Genomic DNA, 26,080 nt, shown 5'->3' on the forward strand with positions numbered 1-26,080 from the left:
CCAGGGGTTAGCCTCTTTACTCTTCTGTAAAAATTGCCAGAAAAGAGAATAATAATACCTACTTCATAGGGTTACCATGATGAGACGTGAAATCTTCCATGTAAAGTGATCCCCACAATTGCTGGCCTACTTTACAAACCATTTACCGCATGGTTCAGTTCCCACTTGCCCTTTACTCCTTGGGCCTCCTATGGGGTTCCACACAAAGCAGGCTCTGAGCAACTGCTTGCAAAATAAATGGAGGAGTCCTTAGAGAAAATATGGCCACCAGCTAGCATGCTGCAAAGTTTTCTATTTCAGGGAGTCAGCATCTTCATACTTACAGGGATGCTCCAGACCTGCATTCCATCACTGTAGCCAATCATAATCAGCAAAGGCGGTTCATTCCCCGTGCTATGAATTTCATGAAATTCCAGATTTCTTGATGTATCTGCATTAGAATTAAATAACAGAAGAGGAAATTCAAGACACAATGTAAATCAACAAAAACAACGACACTCCTTTAATGCTATTGGCTTCAATTATTTTTCAATAAAAAATTCAGAAGTTTTGGGACTTCCCTGGTGGCCCAGTGGTTAACAATCTGCCCTGCAATGCAAGAGACATGGGTTCAATCCCTGGTCAGGGACCTAAGACCCCACATGCTGCAGGGGCAACCAAGCCTGAGCACCACAACTACTGAGCCCAAGCACCACAACTAGAGAGTCCAAAGCAATGAAAGGCCCCACAGGACACAATGAAGATCGCGGGTGCCACAACTAAGATTTGACCCAACCAAATAAATATTTTCTTTAAAAATTCAGAGGTTTTGGAAAACATTTGAAGGAAAGTGAATAGAAAGCTGAAATCACGGAACTAGTAGGGTTTTTTTGTTTGTCCTTGTTGCTTCGTTGCTAAGTCGTTTCTGACTTTTTTGTGACCCCATGGACCATTGTGTAGCCAGCCAGGATCCTCTGCCTACAGGATTTTCCAGGCAGGAATACTGGAGTGGGCTACCATTTCCTACTCCAGGGGATCTTCCTGGATCAGAGACAGAACCAGCGTCTCCAGTATCGGCAGGCGGATTCTTTACCACTGAGTCACCAGGGAACAGAACCTATAATGAGCACAAGTAGGTTTTAAACATCAAACTCTCTCAGGAGGGTGCCAGTACCTAGCATCACTCCATGACACATGAAGAGCAGACTACAGAGCCTGACAGAGCGACAGCAGGACCCAGGGGAACCGAGCGCCGGGCAAAGGACAGCAGAGCAGTGCCCGGCAGGGGCAGACAACGTAAGTCATGTGGGTTCACAAGTTGTATCTGGGCACTCTGAGAAACAACAGGCAGAGGATAAGGAAGAGTAAGATGCAAGATGGGGAGGAGAGGGGGAACTTCCCTGGAGGTCCAGTGCTTAAGATTTTGTGCTCTCAGTGCAAGGGGCGTGGGTTGGATCCCCAGTCAGGGAACTAAGATCCCACGTGCCACATGGTAGGGCCAAAAAAAGATGGATAAAGGTCTCTGCAAAGAGCTAGAGGGCTTGTGCAACTTGGCACAAGAAGCACTGTGCCAATGTGATTACTCTTGTCATAAAATCATGCTACTTAAAAAAAATTTTTTCTAATTAAGAAATCTTTTAAAATAAAAATCAAACTCTCACTAGATACCCAGGAAATACTAATATCAAGAACACAACCACCTATAAAGGCAAATCAAAGTAAAATATTTTACCAAAATTAACTAAACACAAATATGATGTGTAACCATCTAGAATTCTAATATGTATAAATTTAGCAATGGAAGAAAAATTATGTTCCTTTACTTACAGGGGATAGTAAATTCTGATACATCTGAACACACTGGACACACAGTCCACAATAAAAGAAGTATGTGTACTTTTCTAATCAACTTTTCCAGTTCACATTAAACATTTATCATCAGTATTATACACTATATCCTTACTGAACAGAACTATTACACCTCAAAAATCACTCATCAAGTCTTTTCTTCTCAGATCACCACCTTATCTTCCAGCAAGTTTGCTCAACTATTTGCTCTGTGATTCGCTCTCTGACTTCATTAAGACCTCCAATCCACCGAAACCCTGCCTTCTCCCTACTCTTCAGGCCTCTCATATATTTACTCTCCTCCTGCCTTAACAGTCTTGGATCAGGCATCTCAGTAACTTCAGCCAGTCATCTACATTCTTTAATCCCTTTGTGTGGGATCTTTGCATGGCACCCAACCAGCAAAACCGCCATCCTAGATGAATCCAACCAGTCCACTATGCTAGTATATTCCATGGCAACCAAGTTCCACCAGAGAAAATCACACAATGAGACACAATTGTCACCCCTATAAACTATCTCCACAAACCTCAACTGAGCCTTCAAAACTTCAAAACTGCACAACAAATGTACTCAATTTTCTGAAACTTCTACAATTTCAATGACTTTCTTAAAGCGTTCTCCAAGCCCTGCCTCCACTCAATCTCTCCTTACTCAGCAGATAATATGTCTCATATACTGCACAAGGAATCTAGAAACTTTCTGTTGCCAAAGACCCACATGCATCTGTGCCACTCACTCTCTTCTCATTCCACTCTATGACACACAATTCTCTTTCCTTTTGTCTAAAGTAAATCACTCAGCGAGGGGGAAGGGGAAGGTGGGATGAATCAGGAGATTAGGACTCTTTGCGACCCCACAGACTATATATACATGCAGTCTATGGAATTCTCCAGGCCAGAATCCTGGAGTGGGTAGCCTTTCCCTTCTCCAGAGGATCTTCCCAGCCCCGGGATGGAACCCAGGTCTCCTGCATTGCAAGCGGATCCCTTACCAGCTGAGCCACAAGGGAAGCCCATAAATACATTACCATGTGTAAAACAGCTAGTGGAAACCTGCAGTATACCACAGGGAGCTCAGCTGGTGCTCTGTGATGACCTAGATGGGTGGGTTGGTGGAGAGAGGGGAGGTGTGGGCAGGAGGTCCAAGAGGAAGGGGGTACACGTAGACATATAGCTAATTCACTGTGTTATACAGCAGAAACTAACGCAACACTGCAAAGCAATCATACTCCAATAATTTTTAAAGTGAGAAACCTCCAGTCTGACGAGGGAGACAGATGTATAAGCTGATGATTCTAAAACAGCATGAAAAAGGCAACAATAAATGTAGGTGTTAGGGCAGAGGTGACTAACATCATGGAGAGATGATAAAGTTGGAATACCAAGAGAGACTTCATCGAGCCTCAATGACCTAGGGTTTTGAAGGATGAATAGAACTTTTCCAAACAAACAAAAATAAAGTAAATCACTCCGCTTTGGATCCCATTCTCTCTCACTTTCTCAGGGCTCTTTTTCTAACCCTTCCTTTCCTGTATCTCCCATTCCTTCCATATACTATATACTCCCAATGAGTATTTAAACATGCCAAAGTGTCTGTCTTTTAAAATTTTTCAAATAAATCAATACCAGTGAATTTTAGATATAAATGACAAAGCTAAAATTAACAAAACACTAGAGGAACACTGTAGAAATATATTTTCATGATTATGGTACAGGGAAAAAACTTCACAACAGAACACAAAAAACTCCTAGTATAAAAAACTGGCAAATTCTACTACATTAAATTTATTACATTAAAATGGAGAATTTCTGTTTCTCATGAGCCACCCTGACCGGAACAGTAAAAAGCCAAGCCAGAGCCTGGGAGAAGAGACAATTATAACCCCACAAAGATTTGTCTAATTCACATATATACACACACATATAGTTGCTAAGTCATGTACAAATTAAAAATCAATATGAAAAAGGCAGGTCATTAGAAAAATAGGCAGAAGACATGAAAATAACACTTCAAAAATAGGATATTCAAATCAATCATCAGTGAACATTAAAAGTGGCTCAACCTCATTTGTAATCAAGGAAGTGTTAATTAAAACCACAATGACAAAACCAAGAGTTGGCAGGATATGGAGTGAAGAGGCTGCTTATTTAGTGCTGGTAAATGGAAATCAGTATAACCACTTGGGAAAACAGACAATATATACTCAGGTTGAAGATCCCATGCCCTCTGACCAAGCAGTTCCACTCTAGGTATAAACTCATTAGAAGCCTCAGCACAGATACACCAAGACACAAGAATGCTTACCAAAATATTACAGCAATCAAATAATTACAGCTGGAATCGATCCAAAGTCCATCCAGAGGAGAAAGGACAAGCGCAGTGGCACACGGATACAATGCACAATGCAACACTACTCAGCACAGGAATAATGATCCACTACCGTATACCGTAGGGCTTCCCTGGTGGCTCAGAGGTTAAAGCGTCTGCCTCCAATGCGGTAGACCCAGGTTCGATCCCTGGGTTGGGAAGATCCCCTGGAGAAGGAAACAGTAACCCACTCCAGTATTCTTGCCTGGAGAATCCCATGGACGGAGAAGCCTGGTAGGCTACAGTCCACAGGGTCGCAAAGAGTCGGACACGACTGAGCAACTTCACTTTCACCGTATACCGTAATATGGACGAAATGCACAGACTAATAAGCAAAAGAAGCCGGACACACACGCCTATATACTGAACGATTCTCTTTATATGAAATTCAGAATCACTAGGCAATTAGGTAGCAACATTCTATTTTCTACCTTAGTTATGGCTCCACAGATTTACGATGTGTAAAAATTCAGTGATCCATACTGTTGTGCTGTTTATCATGGTATATTTGCACAACAAATAAGGTGGGTTTGTTTTTATATTTTTGGCTGCTCCAGGCAGCATGTGCAAATCTTAGTTCCCTGAATAGGGATCAAGCCTACAACCCCTGCAAAGGAACCCTGGAATCTTAACCCACCAGGGCCCACCAGGGAAGTCCCTAAATAAGGGGGTTTTTTAATCATAAACCAGTAATATCCCTCTCCCTTTATTTGACTTCACTATTTCCTCTCTCTCTAGGAGCTGAATTCTTTGTTTATAACTGTCATCTGTTTTTCATCTGTCATTCACCCTAACCTATTTCAGAATGTGTTTCTGCCCCAACACTCCTCCCAGGTGACTTTTACTACGGTCATCAGTAACCTCCAAGTTGCTGAATCCAATATATTTTTTAAGAACATCTTGTTAAGATTATTCAGCAGCTATAACCAATGCTAACCATATTCTCTGCTGGCTCATCCTTTTCTAACTTCCCTTGAAATATTAGTTACTTAAAGTGAATTCCTAAACTCCCTTTTCTTCTTACACTAACCCTCCCTAAGTGACCGCATTCCAACCATTGCTTCAGTTACTCTCTGCTAGTAACTTCCTCAGTATGGGTTTTGGATGTCTCAACAGAAGATCAAATTCCATTTAAAGATCAGGATTTCCTCCCCAAACATGATCTTCCAGTTTCCTATTTTGGGGAACAGCATGATTATCTATCCAGATAGCAAAATCAGGAACCGCCTTCTTCCTTCCCTCCAGCAATAAATCTATGAGCAAGCTTCCTAAATAGCTCTCTGCTTACAACAGCACAACCTCTGTCTACAACATCTATTGCAAAAGCCTGAGTGACTTTCTGCCTCCACCGCTGTTCACCGAACTCTGTATTAGAGTCAGAGTGATCTTTTCAAAATACACATAATGGGGAATTCCCTGGCAGTCCAGTAATTAGGATTCTGTACTCACTGCCATCGGCCCACAGTTCAATCCCTGGCTGAGGAACTAAAATCCCATAAGCCAAGAGGTACAGCCGAAAAACAAACAAAAAATGGCATATACCTACTCACTATCTATCCTCTATATTAGTGACTTCCCATAGCTCAAATATAAAGATCAAAATCTTGAACACAGTTCATAATCAGTAATTTTTTCTTCCTATTTTTTGGCTAGAAGGCATAGCATGGGGTATCTTAGTTCCTCAACCAGATATCAAATCCATGCCCCCTGCAGTGGAAGTGCAATGTCTTAAACTCTGGACCATCAGGGAAGTCCCAGTTATTTTTTATGCTGATTTTCCTTTGACAGGAATTCACTAGCATAAAATTAATAGCACATGATTCTATATCCAGCAAAATTCAAAATCATAAGCTTATTTAACCTAAGGGCATAATTAATTCTCTTTCGTTATTGCTTAGTCACTCAGTCTTAAGCAAGCAATGCAAGGAAATAAAGGAAAACAATGCAATGGAAAAGACTAGAGATCTCAAGAAAATTAGAGATAACAAGGGAGTATTTCTTGCAAAGATGGGCAACGTAAAGGACAGGAACAGTATGGACCTAAGTGGCAAGAATACACAGGAGAACTTTACAAAAAAAGTCTTAGTGACCAGGAAAACCACGATGGTATGGTCACTCACCTAGAGCCAGACATCCTGGAGCATGAAGTCACTGGGTTTTAGGATGCATTACTATAACCAAAGCTAGTGGAGGTGATGGAATTCCAGCTGAGTTATTTCAAATCCTAAAAAATGATGCTCTTAAAAGTGTTGCACTCAATATGCCAGCAAATTTGGAAAACTCAGTAGGTGCCACAGGACTGGAAAAGGTCAGTTTTCTTTCCAATCCCAAAGAAGGGCAATGCCAAAGAATGTTCAAGCTACCCTACAATTTTACTCATTTCACATGCTAGCAAGGTAAAGCTGAAAATCCTTCAAACTAGGCTTCAACACTACATGAATCAAGAACTTCCAGATGTACAAGCTGGATTGAGAAAAGGCAGAGGAACCAGAGATCAAATTGTCAACATCCATAGGACCACAGAGAAAGAAATGGAATTCCAGGAAAAACATCTATTTCTCCTTCACTGACTACACTAAAGCCTCTTACTGTGTGGGTCACAACAAACTGTGGAAAATTCTCCAAGAGACGGGAATACCAGACCACCTTACCTGCCTCCTGAGACGCCTGCATGCAGGTCAAGAAGCAACAGTTAGAACTGGACATGGAACAACAGACTGGTTCCAAATAGGAAAAGGAGTACGTCAAGGCTGTATATTATCTCCCTGCTTATTTAACTTATATGCAGAGTACATCATGAGAAATGCTGGGCTGGATGAAACTCAAGCTGGAGTCAAGATTGCTGGGAGAAATATCAATAACCTCAGATATGCAGATGACACCATCCCAATGGCAGAAAGCAAAGAGGAACTAAAGAGCCTCTTGAAGAACGTGAAAGAGTAGAGAGAAAATGCAGGCTTAAAACTCAACATTCAAAAGACAATCATAGCATCCGGTTCCATCACTTCACAGCAAATAGATGGGGAAACAATGGAAACAGTGACAGACTATTTTATTGGGCTTCAAAATCGCTGTGAACGGTGACTGCAGCCATGAAATTAAAAGACGCTTGCTCCTTGGAAGGAAAGCTATGACAAACTTAGTGTATTAAAAAGCAGAGAAATTACTTTGCCAACAAAGGTCCATCTAGTCAAACCTATGGTTTTTTCAGTAGTCACGTACAGATGTGAGAGTTGGACCATAAAGAAGGCTGAGCACCAAAGAACTGTGGTGTTGGAGAAGACTTCTGAGAGTCTCCTGGACAATAAGGGGATCAAACCAGGTTTTCCTAAAGGAAATCAACCCTGAATATTCATTAGAAGGACTGACGTTGAAGCTGAAGCTCCAATACTCTGGCCATCTGATGCAAAGAGCTGACTCACTGGAAAAGACCCTGATGCTGGGAAAGATTGAGGACAGGAGGAGTAGAGGGTGACAGAGGATGAGATGGTTGGATGGCATCATCAACTCAATGGGCATGAGTTTGAGCAAACTCCAGGAGACAGTTAAGGACAAGGAAGCCTGGTGTGCTGCAGTCCATGGGATTGCAAGAGTCGGACACGACTGAGTGACTGTTGTTCAGTGTCCGACTCTTTGTGACCCCACGGTCTGTAGCCTGCCAGCCTCCTCTGTCCAAGGGATTTCCTAGGCAAGAATACTAGACGGGGCTACCATTTCCTTCTCCAGGGGATCTTCCCAACCCAGGGACTGGACCTGCATCTCCTGCACTACAGGTAGACTCTTTAGCACTGAGTCACGGGGGAAGCCCAATTCTCTTTACATCTAACATTTAAATGTTCTTTTATAATATTCCATTGCTTTGCAAATACATTATCTAACCTGATGCACAAAAATCCTGTTTTATGTGTAGAGCAGGAGCCGATTTCATTTTATCACTGACAAGAACAAGTTAGGGGAATTCCCTGGGTAGTACAGCGGCTAGGACTCTGTGCTCTCATTTCTGAGGGCCCACGTTCAATGCCCAGTCAGGGAACTAACATCCCAAAAGCCATGTGGTGTGGCCTAAAAGAAAAAAATTTTAAAAGAACAGGGAATTTTCTCAAGCCAGGGATCAAACCCAGGTCTCCCACATTGCGGGCAGATTCTTTACCAACTGAGCTATCAGGGAAGCCCCCTACCCATCCAAAAAAAAAAAAAGAACAGGTGGGTAAAATTTACTCGAAGCTGAAGAGCAATCTCAGGACTCGACCCTCAGTCATCTTTGTACCACAGCTACCACCCTGATCACAGGTTGTCACTTTTGGAAGGGCTCAAATGCCACATATAAAACCCAGAGGTCATTATACAAAAATCTCCTGTATCTTACTTTAGGTTCTGCTTAGTCACCTGTGCTATTTTTCTTTCTCTGGATGGTGGTAAAGCAGACTTCATTACTTTTAAGTGAAGCTCTTAATTTTGTAAAAATTTTAGGTTATTCTTCAGAACTATTACGGCTTTAAGTAATCCTTATTCTTTGACTTTATATCTTTTATCATACCATCACTGGTTATTCTATAACTGCTCTTTACCTTTTTCATTGGTTTCTTTTTTCTCCCCTAAATATGGACTTTACAGTTTTTCCTACAGAGATATGTAGAATTTCCTCTGTGGTTTTAGATAACTACAACATTTTCCTTTGATTCACTCATCCTTCAACAACATGTCTATCTTCACTGAGAACACAGTTGTGGCAGCCAAGGAGGAGGGAGGGAGAGGAGAGAAGGATTGGGAGTTTGGCATTAGCAGATGAAAATTATTATACATAGGATGGATAAACAAGGTCCTGCTGTATAGCACAGGGAACTATATTCTATATCCTGTGATAAACTATCATGGAAAAGAAGATGAAAAAGAATGTATAGATATGTATAACAATCACTTTGCTATACAGAAGAAATTAACACAACACTGTAAATCAACTATATTTCAATACAATTTTTTTACAGTCTATCTTATTTGTTAACCTCACCTGTTAGCACACTCAGTATACTCTGCCTTCTTGGAAAAATGTCTGCACTTGGGAGAGGGAGAAGGGGATGCTGGATTTTCTGCTCACCTCAGAAATCAAGGTGTAAAGTGAAATTAAATCTTTCCTCACAAACCAGCTTCTTCTGTATTTCACATGCATGGTGATAGCAGCAATATTCTACCAACACCCAGTTTAAAAACTGGAAATTCACTTTTAGTAGATGCTAATAGGTGAATGACGGGCTTCCCAGGTGGCGCAACGCTGAAGATTCTGCCTGCCAATGCAGGAGACGCAGGTGGTGTGCATTCGATCACTGGGTCGGGAAGATCCCCTGGAGGAGGGAATGGCACCCCACTCCAGTATTCTTGCCTGGAGACTCCCACGGACAAAAAAGCCTGGCGGGCTACAGTCCATGGGGCCACAAAGAGCTGGACACGACTGAGCGACTGAGAGCACGCACGTGCACACAACAGTGGAATGAGGGTTAAGGCTGAAGTGTTCACTTCAGCCAGAAGACCCCCTGTGCAAAGATTCCAAGGTATAAGAAGTTCTCTGCTTTTAGTGACTGTTGAAAAGCAAGTGAGGTTAAAGTATAGATACGGAAGCGTCACAGTTAGATAGGAAACGATTAAGAGTTTGAGGCATTTGGGGATATCTAAGTGAAGATGTCTAGGAGGCAGCTGAAATGGGGACCCAGGCACACTAGAGCAACCGAGGCTTACAGCCTCTAGTCTCCTTGCATGCCTCACACACTTCCTACTCCATACCTCCTCCTTCTCGGATAACTGATCTGACCCTCCCCCCACATCAAGCAGAGGGACAGGCACACAACCAGCTGAGTCAATTCTAGTACCACATCCTTGGCCACTGCAACTATTCCCATAACTGGAAGGTAATCCAGCCTGAGCATGCTGGATTGCCCAATGGACTCTTCTTTCCTCTTTGATCATAAAGTTATGAACAGAGAGCTTTGAGCAATCACTGCTCCCACCTCGTTAGAGAAGTCGGAGAAGAGAAGTAAGCATCAGAGAGGAGCTGTGAGAAGTGAAAGACTCAAGGGATTAAGCCACTCTGCTTCCCAGCCATGGGAGTAGGTTTAAAAAGAATTCCCTATGGACAACAGCATGGTGGTTTCTCAAAAAATTAAAAAGAACTTATGAGCCAACAATTCCACTTATGGGTATTACTCAAAAAGAACTGAAAGCAGGGATTCAAAATAATTTAAAAATAATTGTTAAAAGCAGCATTCTTTGTAAAGCCAAAGGGTAGAGACAACCCAAATGATCACCTATGAAAAGATAAAATGATAAAAAAAAAAAAAAAGAATTAATCACACAGACTTAGAAAGGAAATTTAGACACATGTATGATATGGACAGGGAGGCCTGGCGTGCTGTGATTCATGGGGTCACAAAGAGTCAGACACGACTGAGCGACTGAACTGAACTGAACTGAATGATATCACTGAGTGATGCCGCTTATGAAGTGGCTTAAGTACCTCCAATTCAGAGACAAAGTAGAAAGGTAGTTGCCTGGAGTTAGTGAGAAGGAGAGAATGTAGAGTTGTTGTTTAATGGGTATAGTTTCAGTTCTACAAGATAAAAACAGCTCTGGAGATTGGTTGCATAACAATGTGAATGTATTTACAACTACAGATCAGTACACTGAAAAATGGCTAAGAAAGTAAATTTTATGTTAAGCACATTTTACCACAATTAAAACGTTTTTTTCCCTTAAACTGATCACATGCAACTAAAAAATAAATCCTGTGGAATAGAAAAATTGATATCTAAGTATATTCTTAAACCTTGATATTCCATTCCATTCCATCGCTCAGTCGTGTCCGACTCTTTGCGACCCTGTGGACTGTAGCCTACTAGGCTTCTCCATCCATGGGATTCTCCAGGCAAGAATACTGGAGTGGGTTACCGTTTCCTTCTCCAGGAGATCTTCCCGACCCAGGGATTGAACCCGGGTCTCCCGCATTGGAGGCAGATGCTTTAACCTCTGAGCCACCAGGGAAGCCCAACCTTGATATTAGAACTGACCAACTCAGGATAGTGAGAATTACCCCGCACAGGCTAGAAAGTTGGCAGTTCTTATGCTGAAGCAAACCAGCTGATTAAACCTGATGTGTTTTGGGACTCACACTACATGCTCACTTTTAGAGAATGTGACAGAAAATGTCAGGATATTAACCTGCTTTGGCTACTCCTTATATCTTTTTCAGTACAGTGAGTGCCTCAAGAAAAACAATCTTGGGCATAATCAAGACTGCCGAAAGCAGAAACAAAATGATAACCAGGACACAAAGGGCCTCAATCCTCCTTTCTATTAAACTCCAACAGCCACAGTCTCTACCAGACACCAAACAGATTAGGAATGGAGATACCTAAAAGGATTCAGGAAAGGAGAATCCCAATAACCCAGATTCCTCAGAGTATCTCTCCTATAAACTGTTACCTACTCCACCCCCAACTCTGATAAGCCCATAATCAAATGGCTGCAACCCTGTGGTAAAAGGCCAAGTGGCACCATTTAATAATTTCATGATAAAAAGCAGAGTTCTCAGGCCTGTTGGAATAAACAGAAAGGAATCACCAGGGCACAGTTCAATTAGAAGACTGCACGTTTTAAATTAACAGCTAACAGAGTTTCATTAATATTATAAAATAACTTAAATCTATGGACAGGTAAAAGACTTCTAAATTGTTTTGCCAGAAAAAACTCCAAGTCTAGCGAAGAGAAGACTAAATACCTCATACAATCTCTGGGTACCCAACTGCTCTACAAAGAAACAGGCTGCTGAGCTACTATGGCTGCGGCCAGAAGCAGCCTCTCCACTGTCTCCCTTACGATGTAATGAGAAACAAAAGGCAATGATCAAGAAATCGCATCCCAGCTGCGGAAGACAAAACCAGGGAAGGGCAGGTTGGCTGACCAAGAATCTCTAATGCAATGGAAAAGTGGTAGAGCTAGTGGTAAAGAACCTGCCTGCATAATGCCAGAGATGTAAGAGACGTGGTTTCAAACTGTGGATCGGGAAGATCCCCTGGAAGAGGGCATGACAACCCACTCCAGTATTCTTGCCTGGAGAATCCCATGGACAGAGGAGCCTGGAGGGCTACAGTACAAATAGTCTGAAAGAGTCAGATATAACTGAAGCAACTTAGCACACACACACACACAGCCTTCTTCAGAGAGATGCTGGACTTGCAGCCAGTGAACCCTACTTTTTCTTTCCCATACCAAATTTTCTTTCAATTATAAATATCTCAGAAGGTCTGCCACATAAACACCGAAATAAAACATTCCTAAAGAAAGAACTCAAATAAGAGACAAATCCAAGAAATGCTGTAAGAGACTGGGGAAGTTAAGGAGGATCAAACATCTTGGTAATATTTACTATGGCTTTAAAACACACACATACATGTGTGGACATGCACACACACCCCGAGGGCCAGAGATGATGAAAAGAATATCCATAAAAAGCCAGGACAAAATTTCATACACTATCAATATGATACAGAAAGGAGAGACCAAAGGATATGGGAGTGTGCTAAAGTATTTAACAGGAAGATATATAAATTTAAAAGTTTAATAAATCAACTAAGATACAGGATACTCTTAAGGACAACCATTATAAGTTCAACAGAACACAAAGTCCCAAATAAGTGGTATCCGTCTACACTTCCAGATGCAAATGCATTGCACTTCAATAATGCAAAGGCTTTAGAAAGCATTATTACCCCAGCACTTCTTATTTGCTGTTAAAAAAAAAACTTTCCAAAAGATTATTTTGATGACATTTTTAAAGTTAATTTTGTGATTTTTTTTTTTTTATCATGCCGTGAGACTTACAGGATTTTAGTTCCCTGACCCGGGATTGAACCTGGGCCCCAGGCAGTGACAGTGCAGAGCCCTAACCACTAGACAGCTAGGAATGTTCCAATTATGTGACTTTTTTTTAAGTCATTTTACTGCTGACATAAACCTTTTAAAAATCAATTACTTTTAACATTATGTGTATGCTTTATAATCTTTTTCTGCAAGCCACTCCAGTACGCTTGCCTAGAAAATCCCATGGACGGAGGAGCCTGGTAGGCTGCAGTCCTTGGGGTCGCTACGAGTCAGACATGACTGGGCGACTCCACTTTCACTTTTCACTTTCACACACTGGAGAAGGAAATGACAACCCACTCCACAGTGTTCTTGCCTGGAGAATCCCAGGGACGGGGGAGCCTGGTGGGCTGCTGTCTATGGGGTCACACAGAGTCGGACACGACTGAAGTGACTTAAAAAATATATATATATTTTCAAGACCATGAACACATTTCCTTTCTTATTAAATCAAGAAAGTCCTCTAATACATTGACATCCACAAAGCAAATACACTTGCAGAAGAGAAAAGAGTCTGAATTCATGAGGAAATGGTGACAGGAAACAAAAGATGACAAACATGTAAGTAGTTCTTAATAAAGAAGGGAAAAGAAGAAAAGGAAGACGAATATACTAGTAACAAGGAAATTTGACAGTCATGAAGAGAAAGGAAATTTTAAATATAAGAAGCTTTCAGAGAGAAATACTGTAGGAAGAGGTTATGTATCATAAATAACCACCTATACAAACGAATGTGTTACTCTGCACGGATGGCATAGCAAGTTGTCATTTAAACAAACCACCTGAAAGAGAATCCAAATCCAAAAGAAACCGATTTGCGGAAGTGATAGCCTTCCACATTCTGGACAGTAGTTGTAAAGGAAAATGCGGAATCTTAAACATCCCAGAGAAGACAAAGACTCAAGAGTAAGATACCCATCAATATCCAACTAGGAAATGAAAACAAGTCAGTGTATTCATAATTGGGAACTTAATACAGACAACTGGATCCACAGATGGTGGCCTACTGAATTAGCAACAGCAGGAAGCCAATACCACCCCAAGCTAGGAAGACAGGGAGGGAAGCAGGGTGCTGGGGTCACCCCGCAAAAAGGCGAGCAGAGCTGCCCAGGGAAGAGAGAAGCACGGAGGAAATGCAGCTGCCAATAGAGAGGGAGAGGGAATAACACTCTCCCTTGCTCCCGTCCTCCCTTTCGATCTCCTACCAGTGCCCCCCAAACTCAGCCAGAAGACAACAGACAAGGAGCAGCCCTTTGCAAGAGGGAGTGGAAGGAGCAATGAGATGGAAGGAAGGTGTCTGAGAACAAACAGGCCTTGGACTGGGCATAAATTCTGCTCAGGAATATAATGTTTTAAAAAAATAATAATTTCCCTTTTATTTACTTATTTACTCCCACCAAGCCTGGGCTTCCCTCATAGCTCGGTCGGTAAAAAATCTGAGGCCTGGGTTCAATTCCTGGGTCGGGAAGATCCCCTGGAGAAGGAAATGGCAACCCACTCCAGTATTCTTGCCTGGAGAATTCCATGGACAGAGGAGCCCGGTGAACTACAGTCCATGGGGTCACAAGAGGCGGACACGACTTAGCGACTAAACCAAACTACCACCACCACCAAGCCTTGCCTGCAGCATGCAGGATCTACAGCTGTGACACTCGAACTCTTAGTTGTAGCATGTGGTATCTCGTTCCAAACCAGGGGTTGAATCCAAGTCCCCTGGACTGGGAGCATAGAGTCTTAGCCACTGGACCACCCACACTAATTTTTATTGTGCTGTTATAAATCCCACACAACTTACCAAACTTGAATTAGAAAAACTTTTTTTCTAAGAAATAGTTATCTTACTTGAACTTAAAAGTTTAAGGCTAGGCACTACATGTACAGTGACTCTAAGACTTGTACAATATTAATTCTAATCAAGTTTCTATAGTTGAAAATAAATGTTTTTCGAAAACTTAAAAAATCATTTTAAGAGAAAGTAACCTGACAAAAGGTAAGGGTTCTCGTTTTGGAATCAGGTGACAACCTCAAACATTTAATTCACATGCCCCCCCCACCAAAAGTTAAAAGCATACCATTTAAATCTGCATTTTCAAATCTGACCCAGACTATTTTCTCCTTTTCTTCTGTTAGAGGTGTTCCACTGTAAGCCTGTATAGTAAACAGAAACATTTGAATGAAAATGTTTTAGCACGACTACTACCGATGTTTAAAACAAAGAGTAACTGAACCCCTCCAACCTCACCAATCCTACATCTTGAGAACTGGCAGCACATGGTGTAATATTTTTATTTTCAAAGAAAGCTCTCCAGGAATCTGATAATCTTGGTCAGAAAAGGGTTTTTAGCCTAAGAACTTCAGAAACCTAAAATACAATGATCAGAGTCTATTGGAAGTGTCACTATAATTGAAAGACACTCAAAAAACTAATCTCCTATACTGGTCAACAAATAAAACTGAAGAAATAAACCAAACCACCACATATACTGATTTAGTTTCCAAGTGTTCATGATCAGGCAATGATTCTCTACCTAAAATTGACAAGATCATTACTTTCCACTAACCACCAGTTCCAGGTGGAGGGTGCTGGCCAGAGTTGGGGAATGGAAAAAACATATTACTGTTCAGCCTCTTATCTGGCCTCTAGACCCAACCTATAAGCTTTCTTGCAAGCCCACAAGGGTCACAAAGATAAGCATAAATTGCTGTGCAGCCACTGGGAGAGTATCAACAGTATCCACCAGCATTCTTTTTAAACTGAACCATTTTTAAAGTTTTTATTGAATTTGTTACAATATTGTTTCTGTTTTATCTTTCGATTTTTTGGTTGTGAGGTATGTGCAATCTTAGCTCCCTGACCAGGGATTGAACCTGCACCGCCTGCACTGGAAGGTGAAGTCCTAACCACTGGAGCGGCCAGGGAAGTCTCCTGTCAGTATTCAAAGGGAGTCATCTCTCCGCAAAGCAAATGCTTCTATCTAAAAGTATCTAGATTTTCTAAGCTGTATATACTTGTAAGCACTGAGGATGTCAACAGAAAGCTGCAATATTTTAAGTTATAAAGTGATACTCAGTTCACAGAAGTTATTTAATATAAACTGTATCGAAAGCTTACAAAAACTACTATCCAATATATAACCTGTGTTATACGTGACTTGCTTTAAATTTCCATGTCACTTTACAGTCCTTTTCTGTACTACACAATGTTAAGGGCCACTAAGTGAAGTCGCTCAGTCGTGTCCGACTCTTTGACCCCATGGACTGTAGGCTACCAGGCTCCTCTGTCCATGGGATTTTCCAGGCAATACTGGAGTGGGTTGCCATTTCCTTCTCCAGGGGATCTTCCCCACTCAGGGATTGAAACCAGGTCTCCCGCATTGTAGGCAGACGCTTTACTGTCTGAGACACCAGGGAAGGGCCATTAAAGATATTACTAAAAGACAGGATCATTTTAATACTAGGTTTATTAAACAAAATGTTATCTTACACATTCATGTGATTTAAATTGTCTTTGTTTAAAAAAAAAACAACCTGAGATATGTATAGTACAATTAATTCCTTTGGAGAAAAGGAAAATCTGTACTAGAATCAACTAATTCATGTACTTTATCTTCAGCCATCTCATCCTCATCTTCTTCCTCTGTCCTGCTCTCTTATCCTTGAAAACTCTTGGAAATTCCCTGGGTGTCCAGCAGTTGAGAAACCACCTTCCAATGCAGGAGAAGCAGGTTCAATCCCTGGTTGGGAAACTAAGATCTCATGCTGCAGGAGCAACTAAGCCTCAGTGCAGCCAAAATTAAAAAATCTTCAGAAAATACAAAACAAAACTCTCCTGATTAAAAATAAAGTTCTCACCTGGGAATAATTTTAGATTATTAAACATAGCACCGAGAGTTCTCATATACCAGTCAACCAATTTCATCTACTATTAACTATCTAATCTAACCAAATCTTACCTTACCATGTTACCTCTGTCAAAACCAGTGACTAACACAGGTGCTTTACTACTAGTTAAGCCCCAGTCATTACTGGGACCTCAGCAGTTTTTCCACTAATGTCCTTTCTCCAGGACTCAACCTAGGATCCCACATCGCATTTAGGATGACCCCTTTTTCCCTATGTCAGGCTCTCCATTAACCTGGTAAAGCAATAATACATTTCCAAACCTTCCATTTAGCATAAGGCTGCTTGTGTGTGCATGTGCACTAAGTCACTTCAGTTTCGCTGCAAGCCTATGGACTGTAGCCCACCAGGCTCCTCTGTCCAGGGGATTCTCCAGGCAAGAACACTGGAGTGGGTTGCCATTTCCTCCCCCAGGGGATCTTCCCAAACCAGGGATCGAACCCACCTCGGCTGCACTGCAGGCAAATTCTTTATTGCTGAGCCACTGGGGAACCCTTAAGGCAGCTTATCACCTCCTTAATCAACATTCTCCCAATTTCTCTGCAGCATTTGCACGATGCTCTCCTTTGACTTCTGGCCAACATGCAGCATGAAACAAGGTTAAAAGATGCTTTTCAGTGGATTGGAACTCTTAAGACTTCTTCTCTTTTCCCTTCGGGAAGAAACAAGACTTTCACAAGGCCTGCATACTTTTGCTACGTCTTCAGGTTTTTATCTCTCCTCAGTAGACATACTGCTCTTTACTAAGCATTTCTGAGAAAATTCTATGAAGTTGACTAAAGCATCTCGTGTGCCTTCCTGCAGGTTGGCATCTAGAAGGCACGTGACATCATGTCATTTTGCCTCCCAGCTTTCGATGATATCCTTTATTCATGTCTGAGCCGTTTATTGTCAGTGAAGCACAGACTCACCAGGTGCCAACTCAGATTTTTTCTTTTTTTTTTTTTTTGATATGTACACACTGCTTTATTTATTTGGCTCCACTGGGTCTTCACTGCTGCAAACAGGCTTTCTCTAGTTGTGGACAGTGGAGCTACTCTCTAGTTGCAGTATGCAGGCTTCTCGATGCGGTGGCTTCTCTTGCTGCGGAGCACAGGCTCGAGGCACACGGGCTTCAATAGTTGCGGCCCAGGGGCTCATTAGTTGTGGCTGGAGGCCCCTAGAGAGTGCAGGCTTCAGCAGCTGTGAACAGGCTCAGTTGCTCCACTGCACGTGGGATCTTCCCAGACCAGGGATCAAACTGGTGTCCCCTAAATTGGTAGGCAGCTTCCTACCCACTATGCCACCAGGGAAGGCCCCCATTCAGGTTTATCTGCTATCTTACTGGAGGTCAGTGTACTGCCACATAATTTCTCCCCCAGCACTGATTTTTAGCCCTGCTTCAATCAAGATCCAACAGCACTGCTCTCTTATTTAGACTTCAAGGTTTTATCCCATTACTGATACAGGACTTGTTGTTTCTCCTTTTATTTCTTATCTGGTTTCTAAAACATACACACATTCATAAGCACAGAGTCATTACTGAATTTAAAAAACACAGCAACAATCACTGAGGCTGTGTTGTTTCTTCACTGCAGAGAAAATAACTTCCACTGAATGCTCTTTGTCAAAAGTATTACTTTTTAATTATAGCAAATTATTCTACAGAGACCATATAGAATTTGCTTGACTATTACTGACATTTGGGCAGGCTATAATTTTATTTATTGATTGATTTGGCTGCCCTGGGTCTTCGTTGCAGCATGTGGGATCTGGGCCCCTGACCAGGGATCTAACCCTGGCCCGTGGCCTCCTACATTGGGAGCACGGAGTCTTAGCCACTGGACCACCAGGGAAGTCCTGTGGCTACAATTGTTCACACAGAAAAATGTCAAAATTTTTCACTGAAAAGTTCTGGGCTGTAACTTTTTTTTTCTGAGAATTTTTTAGTAAGTTTTCCTAAGTATAGTTATTAAGCCAAAGGGCATAGCTTAGGGCTTCTACCAGCCATCAATGACATCTGTTAAACACAGCGGGAATGCACACTATTTGTGACAGCTGAAGAAGCTGATATAAGTCTGAAAACACATTTTCTCCCTCTTAGGGATATTTGGAAACCCAGAGAATAATTTTTAGGCTCCATGAATTCAGGAGTTGGAACATAACCTCAGCAAAGATGTAGCGTTTTCCAAGTGGCTGAATGCAAAATGGCAGATTCTGGATTTGTTGTTGTTCAGTCGCTCAGTTGTGTCTGACTCTTTGCAACCCCATGAACTGCAGCAAGGCAGGCTTCTCTGTCTATCACTATCTCCCTGAGTATCCTCAAACTCATATCCATTGAGTCAGTGATGCCATCCACCCATCTCACCCACTGTTGTCCCATTCTCCTTTTGCCCTCAATTTTTCCCAGCATCAGGGTCTTTTCCAATGAGTCAGCTCTTTGTATTAGATGGCCAAAGTACTGGAACTTCAGCATCAGTCCTTCCAACGAATATTTAGGACTGATTTCATTTAAATTAACTGGTTTGATCTCCTTGCAATCCAAGGGACTCTCAAGAGTCTTCTCCAGCACCATAGTTCAAATACATCAATTCTTCAGCACTCAGTCTTCTTTATGGTCCTACTATCACATCCATACATGACTACTGAATAAACCATAGCTTGACTAGACAGACCTTGGTCTGCAAAATGATGTCTCAAGCTGTTTAAAACACTGTATAGGTTTGACATAGCTACTCTTTCAAGGAGTAAGCGTCGTTTAATTTTGTGGCTGCAGTCACTGTCTGCAGTGATTTTGGAGTCCAAGGAAATGAAATCTGACACTTTTCCCACATATCCCCCACTTATTTGCCATGAAGTGATAGAACCAGATGCCATGATCTTTGTTTTTTGAATGTTGAGTTTTAAGCCAGCTTTTTCACTCTCCTTTATCACCTTCATCAAGAAGCTCCTTAGTTTCTCTTCATTTTCTGCCATTAAAGTGGTATCATCTACATATCTGAGGTTGTTGATATTTCTCCCAGCAATCTTGATTCCACCTTGTGATTCATCCAGTCCAGCATTTCACATTATGTACTCTGCATATAAGTTAAATAAGCAGGGTGACAATATACAGCCTTGACATACTCCTTTCCCAATCTAGAACCAGTCCTTTGTTCCATGTCCACTTCTAACTGTTGTATCTTGTTCTTGCACACAGGTTTCTCAGGAGGTAGGTAAGGTGGTCTAACATTTCCACCTCTTTAAAAATATTACAGTTTGTTGTGATCCACACAGTCAAAGGCTTTAGCATAGTTAATGATGCAGAAGTAGATTTTTTTTTGGAATTCCATTTCTTTTTCTACGATCCTGCAGATGTTGGTGATTTGATCTCTTGTTCCTCTGCCTTTTCTAAATCCAGCTTGTATATCTGCAAGTTCTCAGCTCACGTACTGTTGAAGCCTAACTTGAAGCATTTTCAGGATTACCTTGCTAGCCTGTGAAATGAGTGCAGTTGTGGGGTAACTTGAACATTATTTGGCATTGCTTTTCTTTGGGACTGGAATGAAAACTGACCTTTTCCTGTCCTATGGCCACTGCTGAGTTTTCTAAATTTGCTGGTATAATGAGTGCATCACTTTGACAGCATCATCTTCTAAGATCTGAAATAGCTCAACTAGAACTTGTTTGTAGTAAGACTTTCTAAGGCTCACCTGATTTCACACTCCAGGATGTCTAGCTCTAGGTGAGTGATCGCATCATCATGGTTAAGTCGGTCATTAAAAGCTTTTTTATACAGTTTTTCTGTGTATTCTTGCCACCTTTTCTTAACATCTTCTGCTTCTGTTAGGTCCTTGCCATTTTCATCCTTTATTGGGCCTATCTTTGTATGAAACATTACCTTGGTAACTCCAATTTTCTTAAAGAGATCTCTAGTCTTTCCCATTCTATTCTAGATTAAATGTGGAAAAAAGGGACCATGGGTCATCAAATCTGTTCTACCACCTGTGTTTATTGGAGAAGGAAACCTCACCCCACTCCAGTGTTCTTGCCTGGAAAATCCCATGGACAGAGAAGCTTGGCAGACTACCGTCCATGAGGTGTCAAAGAGTAGGACACGACTCAGTGACTAAACAACCTGTGTTCATAAATCAAGCTCTATGTTAATACAGCCATACCCTTTCTTTTATGTAAAATGCAGCGCTGAGCACTTGCAGCAAAGACTGAATGAGCTGCAAAACTTCACTAGCCCTTTAAAGAAAGGGTCTGCCTGACTACTGCACAAGACCAAGAAGCTTTTTTTTATTTGGCTGCTCCAGCTCTTAGTTGTGCCCATGGGATCTTTAGGTGAAGAATATAAACTCAGTTGCAGCATATGGGATCTAGTTCCCTGACCAGGGATAGAAGCCAGGCCCCCTGCATTGGAAACATGGAGTCTTAAGCACTGGACCACCAGGGAAGTCTCTAGACTATGAAGCCTTTAGGACAGGCACCGAGCATCCCTTAACACAGCACCCAACCGGTGGTGCGCCTGGTTGAATAAAGTCTGCTGCCTGAATTTTTGCTTTCTTTCCATAGTCACTAGAATAATGACTTACACAATAAAAACTTCTTAAATGACTATTCTATTTCTTAGATCCATAACTACATCTTTACTTCCACAGGTACCTAACTCTGATCCCAATCTTCATCGTCAATTGCATAGCTTATCCCCTTCCTGATGCATAATCCTAATAAAAACTAAGTTAATCTTCCACCTTTCATCATCATAACGTTCTTGGCTAAAACCCAATCAGTTTTAGCAGTACCCTATTTTCAGTCTATCGCTCAATCCAGTATTTTTGTTTCTCTATAAAAATCTCCAACTAGTGCCTCAAAGCCTCTGATCGCAGCCTCTCTCTTCCAGCTGACAAAAAAACTGCTTGCTACGCAGGGTTTCCACGAGCACAAAAGGTGCCTTTGAAAAATTTTATAAAGGGGCACTCTAAAGGGAAGGTAGATTATCAAGATGTTCAAGTGCTCCTTCCTTAGAACTAGCCTCATATCAAGGTTCAGGGGTTAAGAGAAAGGTACAGTTTGTAGAAGACCAAGTTGGGTTTTGGCCCTGATCGCTTTCTAAGCCTGGGCTATACAAGAGTCTCTACAGCCACAGCAACTCTGCCACCTACCATACCCAGCTGGGCAGTTTCCTTCACCATCACATTTCCATTCATTTCAACTGACCCCACTTCCAATGTCCTTTGGAACTTGACTCTTTCACTCTTCCTTTGCTGTGCATTCCCTGAGCAATTAAATATTCAGCCTGTTAATACCAGGTGCAGCACTTACTGATATGTTACTACTACCTCTGATTGTTTCAAGCCATTGACTTCCCTACTGAACCAAGTTCCTCAAGAAAAGAAAGCATTTATTTTGCCTTACAGGCCCCAGAGATCTTGCCATTATGACCTATTTTCATCAAAGTTGACTGAATATAATAAAGGAAGACCAAATATGCCTTAATATTTTCCCTTATTTGAAGAACACAATTGGTGTACTACAATTGAAATCTGGATTTTAGACTTTTCCAGGACCTTCTCCGAAATCTGGGACACTGGATTTATGAATGCCCTTTTTCATCACTGCAATTACAGATATCATGGCAGTCGGAATACTGACAGCACCAGAGAAAACCAGAACCCTTCCCCTTTAGGAACTCCACTAACCAGCAACTTCCCAAAGATACTGCTTCCCAAGAACTACCTGAGATCCTTCCTAGAGACACAAGTTACTGGAGGCCGCCTCAATTCCCTTAAGACAAACTCACCTGGAGATGGGCCTGGAAATTATTTTTAACAAGTGTACCAAGTGTTACCTATGTTAATTGAAGTCTGGGTGATGATGCACTAGAGACGATCCCAGGAGAGTTGCTCTCCTTCTTTATTCTCACAGTTTCAGAGCGAACAGTAAAGGGCTTACTCTCTTAGAGTAACAAACTGTTGGTCACTCAGTTGTGTCTGACTCTTTGCAACCCCGTGGACTGTAGCCCTCCAGCCTCCTCTGTGCACAGAATTCTCCAGGCAAGAATACTGGAGTGGGTAGCCATTCCCTTCTCTAGGGGATCCTGACCCAGGATCAAACCCAGGTCTCCTGCACTGCAGGCAGGTTCTTTACCATCTGAGCCACCAGGGAAGCCCTAGAGCAACAAAACAAGCTCTAACTGGCATAAAACTACTGTTCAGTATGAAAGTGATACAGATCCGCACTCAGTATTGGCTAATATAGTACCTCGTTAACCAAATGCAAAGCACATATTGCTTATTTCACTTTCAACAGGCAACAGTTAATCAAGACAAGAGAAATATTTTGGAAACAGAACCCAAATAGGCAGTCCCAAGCCCCATCTCTCAACTAGTACCTCACCTTGATTCCTCTTAGGAAATCAAGCCCTAAAGAAACATAATTATGACAACATCAGCACAAAACTAAGGCACATCTAATAGTAACAGCAGGAATAGTTCCACACTACCAATGCTCGCGATGCTCAAACATCAAAAGTCTTTCTTAAGTTGACAATACTGGTGTCAAACTCAGGGAACAGAATATTTCAGAACTTCCCTGGCCAAGAGTAAGACATGCTATTTACAAAACCACAGAGATACTTACCTGAGGCACAACATCTTGCAGAAAAGTTACGACACTTTCCATGTAGGACTGCTCCCTGAAAAAGGGGTGAGACGAAGAAAACTTAACATGACAGCTAAATATAAAACAAAGAAAAGCTCTTTCTACAAGCCCTAAGAAAGTTATTCATAATATTTTAAAAAGAAAAAACAACTTTCATCACCTGGTAATTCTGCTAACTTGCTTTCTTAATTTCTCTGAATATGTTTTTAAACACAAATGAGCTTTAAATTTCTTTCAAACATTAATTCTTCTTAAAAGTCATGTGTTTTTTTTTTTTGGCTGTGCCACATGGCATGCAGGAATTCAGTTCCCTGACCAGAGATCAAATCTGTGCCCCCTGCAATGGAAGCAAAAAGTCTTAACCACTGGATCACCAGGGAAGTCCCTCCATTTTTTTAAATTGAAGTAGACCTCGGTTCCATTCCTGGGTTGGGAAGATACCCTGGAGAAGGGAAAGACTACCCATTCCAGTATTCTGGCCTGGAGAATTCCAGAACACTGGGTCGCAAAGAGTAGTTTCCCTGGTGGCTCAGCTGGTGAAGAATCTGCCTGCAATGTGGGAGACCTGGGTTTGATCCCTCAGTTGGGAAGATCACATGAAGAAGGGAAAGGCTACCACTCCAGTATTTTGACCTGGAGAATTCTATGGACTATATAGTCCATGGGTCGCAAAGAGTTGGACACAACTGAGTGACTTCCACTTCATTTCATAGTTGACTCACAATATTGTGTAAGTTTTAGATGTACAGATCAAAGTGATTCAGTTTTCTACTTTTTCTCAATTCTTTTCCATTATAGGTTATTAGAAGGTATTATACATAGTTCCCGGGACTATACAGTAAATCCTTATTGCTTACTTTATGTATCTCTGTTAATCCCACACTCTCAGCTTATCCCTCCCCTTCTCCTTCCACTTTGGTAACCCTAAGTTTGCTTTATTTATCTGTGAGTCTGTCTCTGCATTATAAATGAATGTATCTGTATTTGTTTTTAGATTCCACATATAAGTGCTATCATAGATCTGTCTTTCTTCGCCTGGCTTACTTCACTCAGTATGATAATCTTTAGGTCCATCAGTATTGCTGCAAATGGCAATATCTCATTCTTTTTTACGGCCACATGGTCTCTTATTTTGATATACTGGATTGGCCAAAAAGTTCATAACCCAAATGAACTTTCTGGCCAACCCAATAGATACAACTTTTTAACTCATACTAAAAGAGTGATGACAGAAGACTTGACTAGAGCAGGATCATCCTAAGTCAGAGCAGAAGAATGCCCTAGTTAGAGCAAGAAAAACTACTGCTGATGACTCAGTATTCAGTGACCTTCTCTTTAAATTGGTTATGAACCTAATCCTAATCCCTTACCTGTGTACAGCAAAATGAATCTGTTTTGATGCAGGTGCAGGCATTAGGAGTTATTAAGAAATCCTCATAGAACTCGTGACATAGGTAAGACACGGGAAAATATCAAAATGCATAAAAGTGAAGAACTATTAAGGACACTGCATGTGTGTGTGCGCGTGCACTGTCATGTCCAACTCTTTGCAACCCCATGGACTGTAGCCACCAGGCTCCTCTGTTCATAGCACTTCTGCAGGCAAGAATACTTTTCGTGGGTTGCCATTTCCTCCTCTAGGGGATCTTCCCAACCCAGAGATTGAAGGCACATCTCCTGTGTCTCCTGTATTGGCAGGCAGATTCTTTACCACTAAACCACCTGGAAGCCCATATTAAGGATCCTGTAGATATTTCAAATGTGAAATATCAGCAAATGGAGAAAAATGTCTATCAGCAAATAGAGAAAAAAAAAATTATTCAAAACACCAAATCAACTTCATTTTAGAGAAATGTGAAAAATTACATTTGAAGGAAACAATGTGAGTTATCCTAAATCCTATTTTTTTAAAAGGCAATATGCCTTCCGTTCCGTTCCGTTCCGTCGCTCAGTGGTGTCTGACTCTTTGCGACCCCGTGACTGTAGCCTACCAGGCTTCTCCGTCCATGCGATTCTCCAGGCAAGAATACTGGAGTGGGTTACCGTTTCCTTCTCCTTAGATACCTATAAAAACTGATTAGGCCTTCCTCTCCAACCTCATTTTTCTCCCCCTCTCCTTACTTAGCCTGCTTCAGTCACACGCAACTTCAATTCCTAGAACACACCAAGCTCTTCTTTGAACCAAGACCTTTACATCAGCTTTTGTTCTCCATAGATTCCTACTCAGACTCTTCCCTGTCTTTCAGATCTCCAGCCTTAGTGTTACCTCCTCAGAGAGGCCCTCCCTGACAGCCTTAAATCCCACTCTCCTATGTCACTCTCCATCAGAGCACACTGGGCACTGATCACAGCCTGTAATTACTTTATGGACTGTGTCCCACACTGGAATGTAAACTCTGTTACAGGAAGGAATCCCTCTCTCATATTTACCTTTTATCTCCGGAACCTATAA

General features: G+C 41.6%; 1 protein-coding gene across 9 annotated transcripts in view; it reads right to left on the reverse strand.

Annotated features, from left to right (window-relative positions):
• Nucleotides 1-26,080, reverse strand: part of BCAS3 (BCAS3 microtubule associated cell migration factor) — a 600,416-nt gene that overhangs the window by 570,917 nt on the left and 3,419 nt on the right. For all 9 annotated transcript variants that reach the window (XM_055400120.2, XM_088828643.1, XM_088828641.1 and 6 more), the window contains 3 exons: nucleotides 23,608-23,662; nucleotides 15,177-15,252; nucleotides 324-430 (listed from right to left, as the gene is read on the reverse strand). In XM_055400120.2, coding sequence (XP_055256095.2) covers nucleotides 324-430; nucleotides 15,177-15,252; nucleotides 23,608-23,662 — 238 coding nt within the window. The remainder of the gene's footprint in view (nucleotides 1-323; nucleotides 431-15,176; nucleotides 15,253-23,607; nucleotides 23,663-26,080) is intronic.

Source organism: Moschus berezovskii, chromosome 20, assembly GCF_049115385.1.
Source record: "Moschus berezovskii isolate FMDL1 chromosome 20, NW_MosBer_1.0, whole genome shotgun sequence".
Lineage (NCBI taxonomy): Eukaryota > Metazoa > Chordata > Mammalia > Artiodactyla > Moschidae > Moschus > Moschus berezovskii.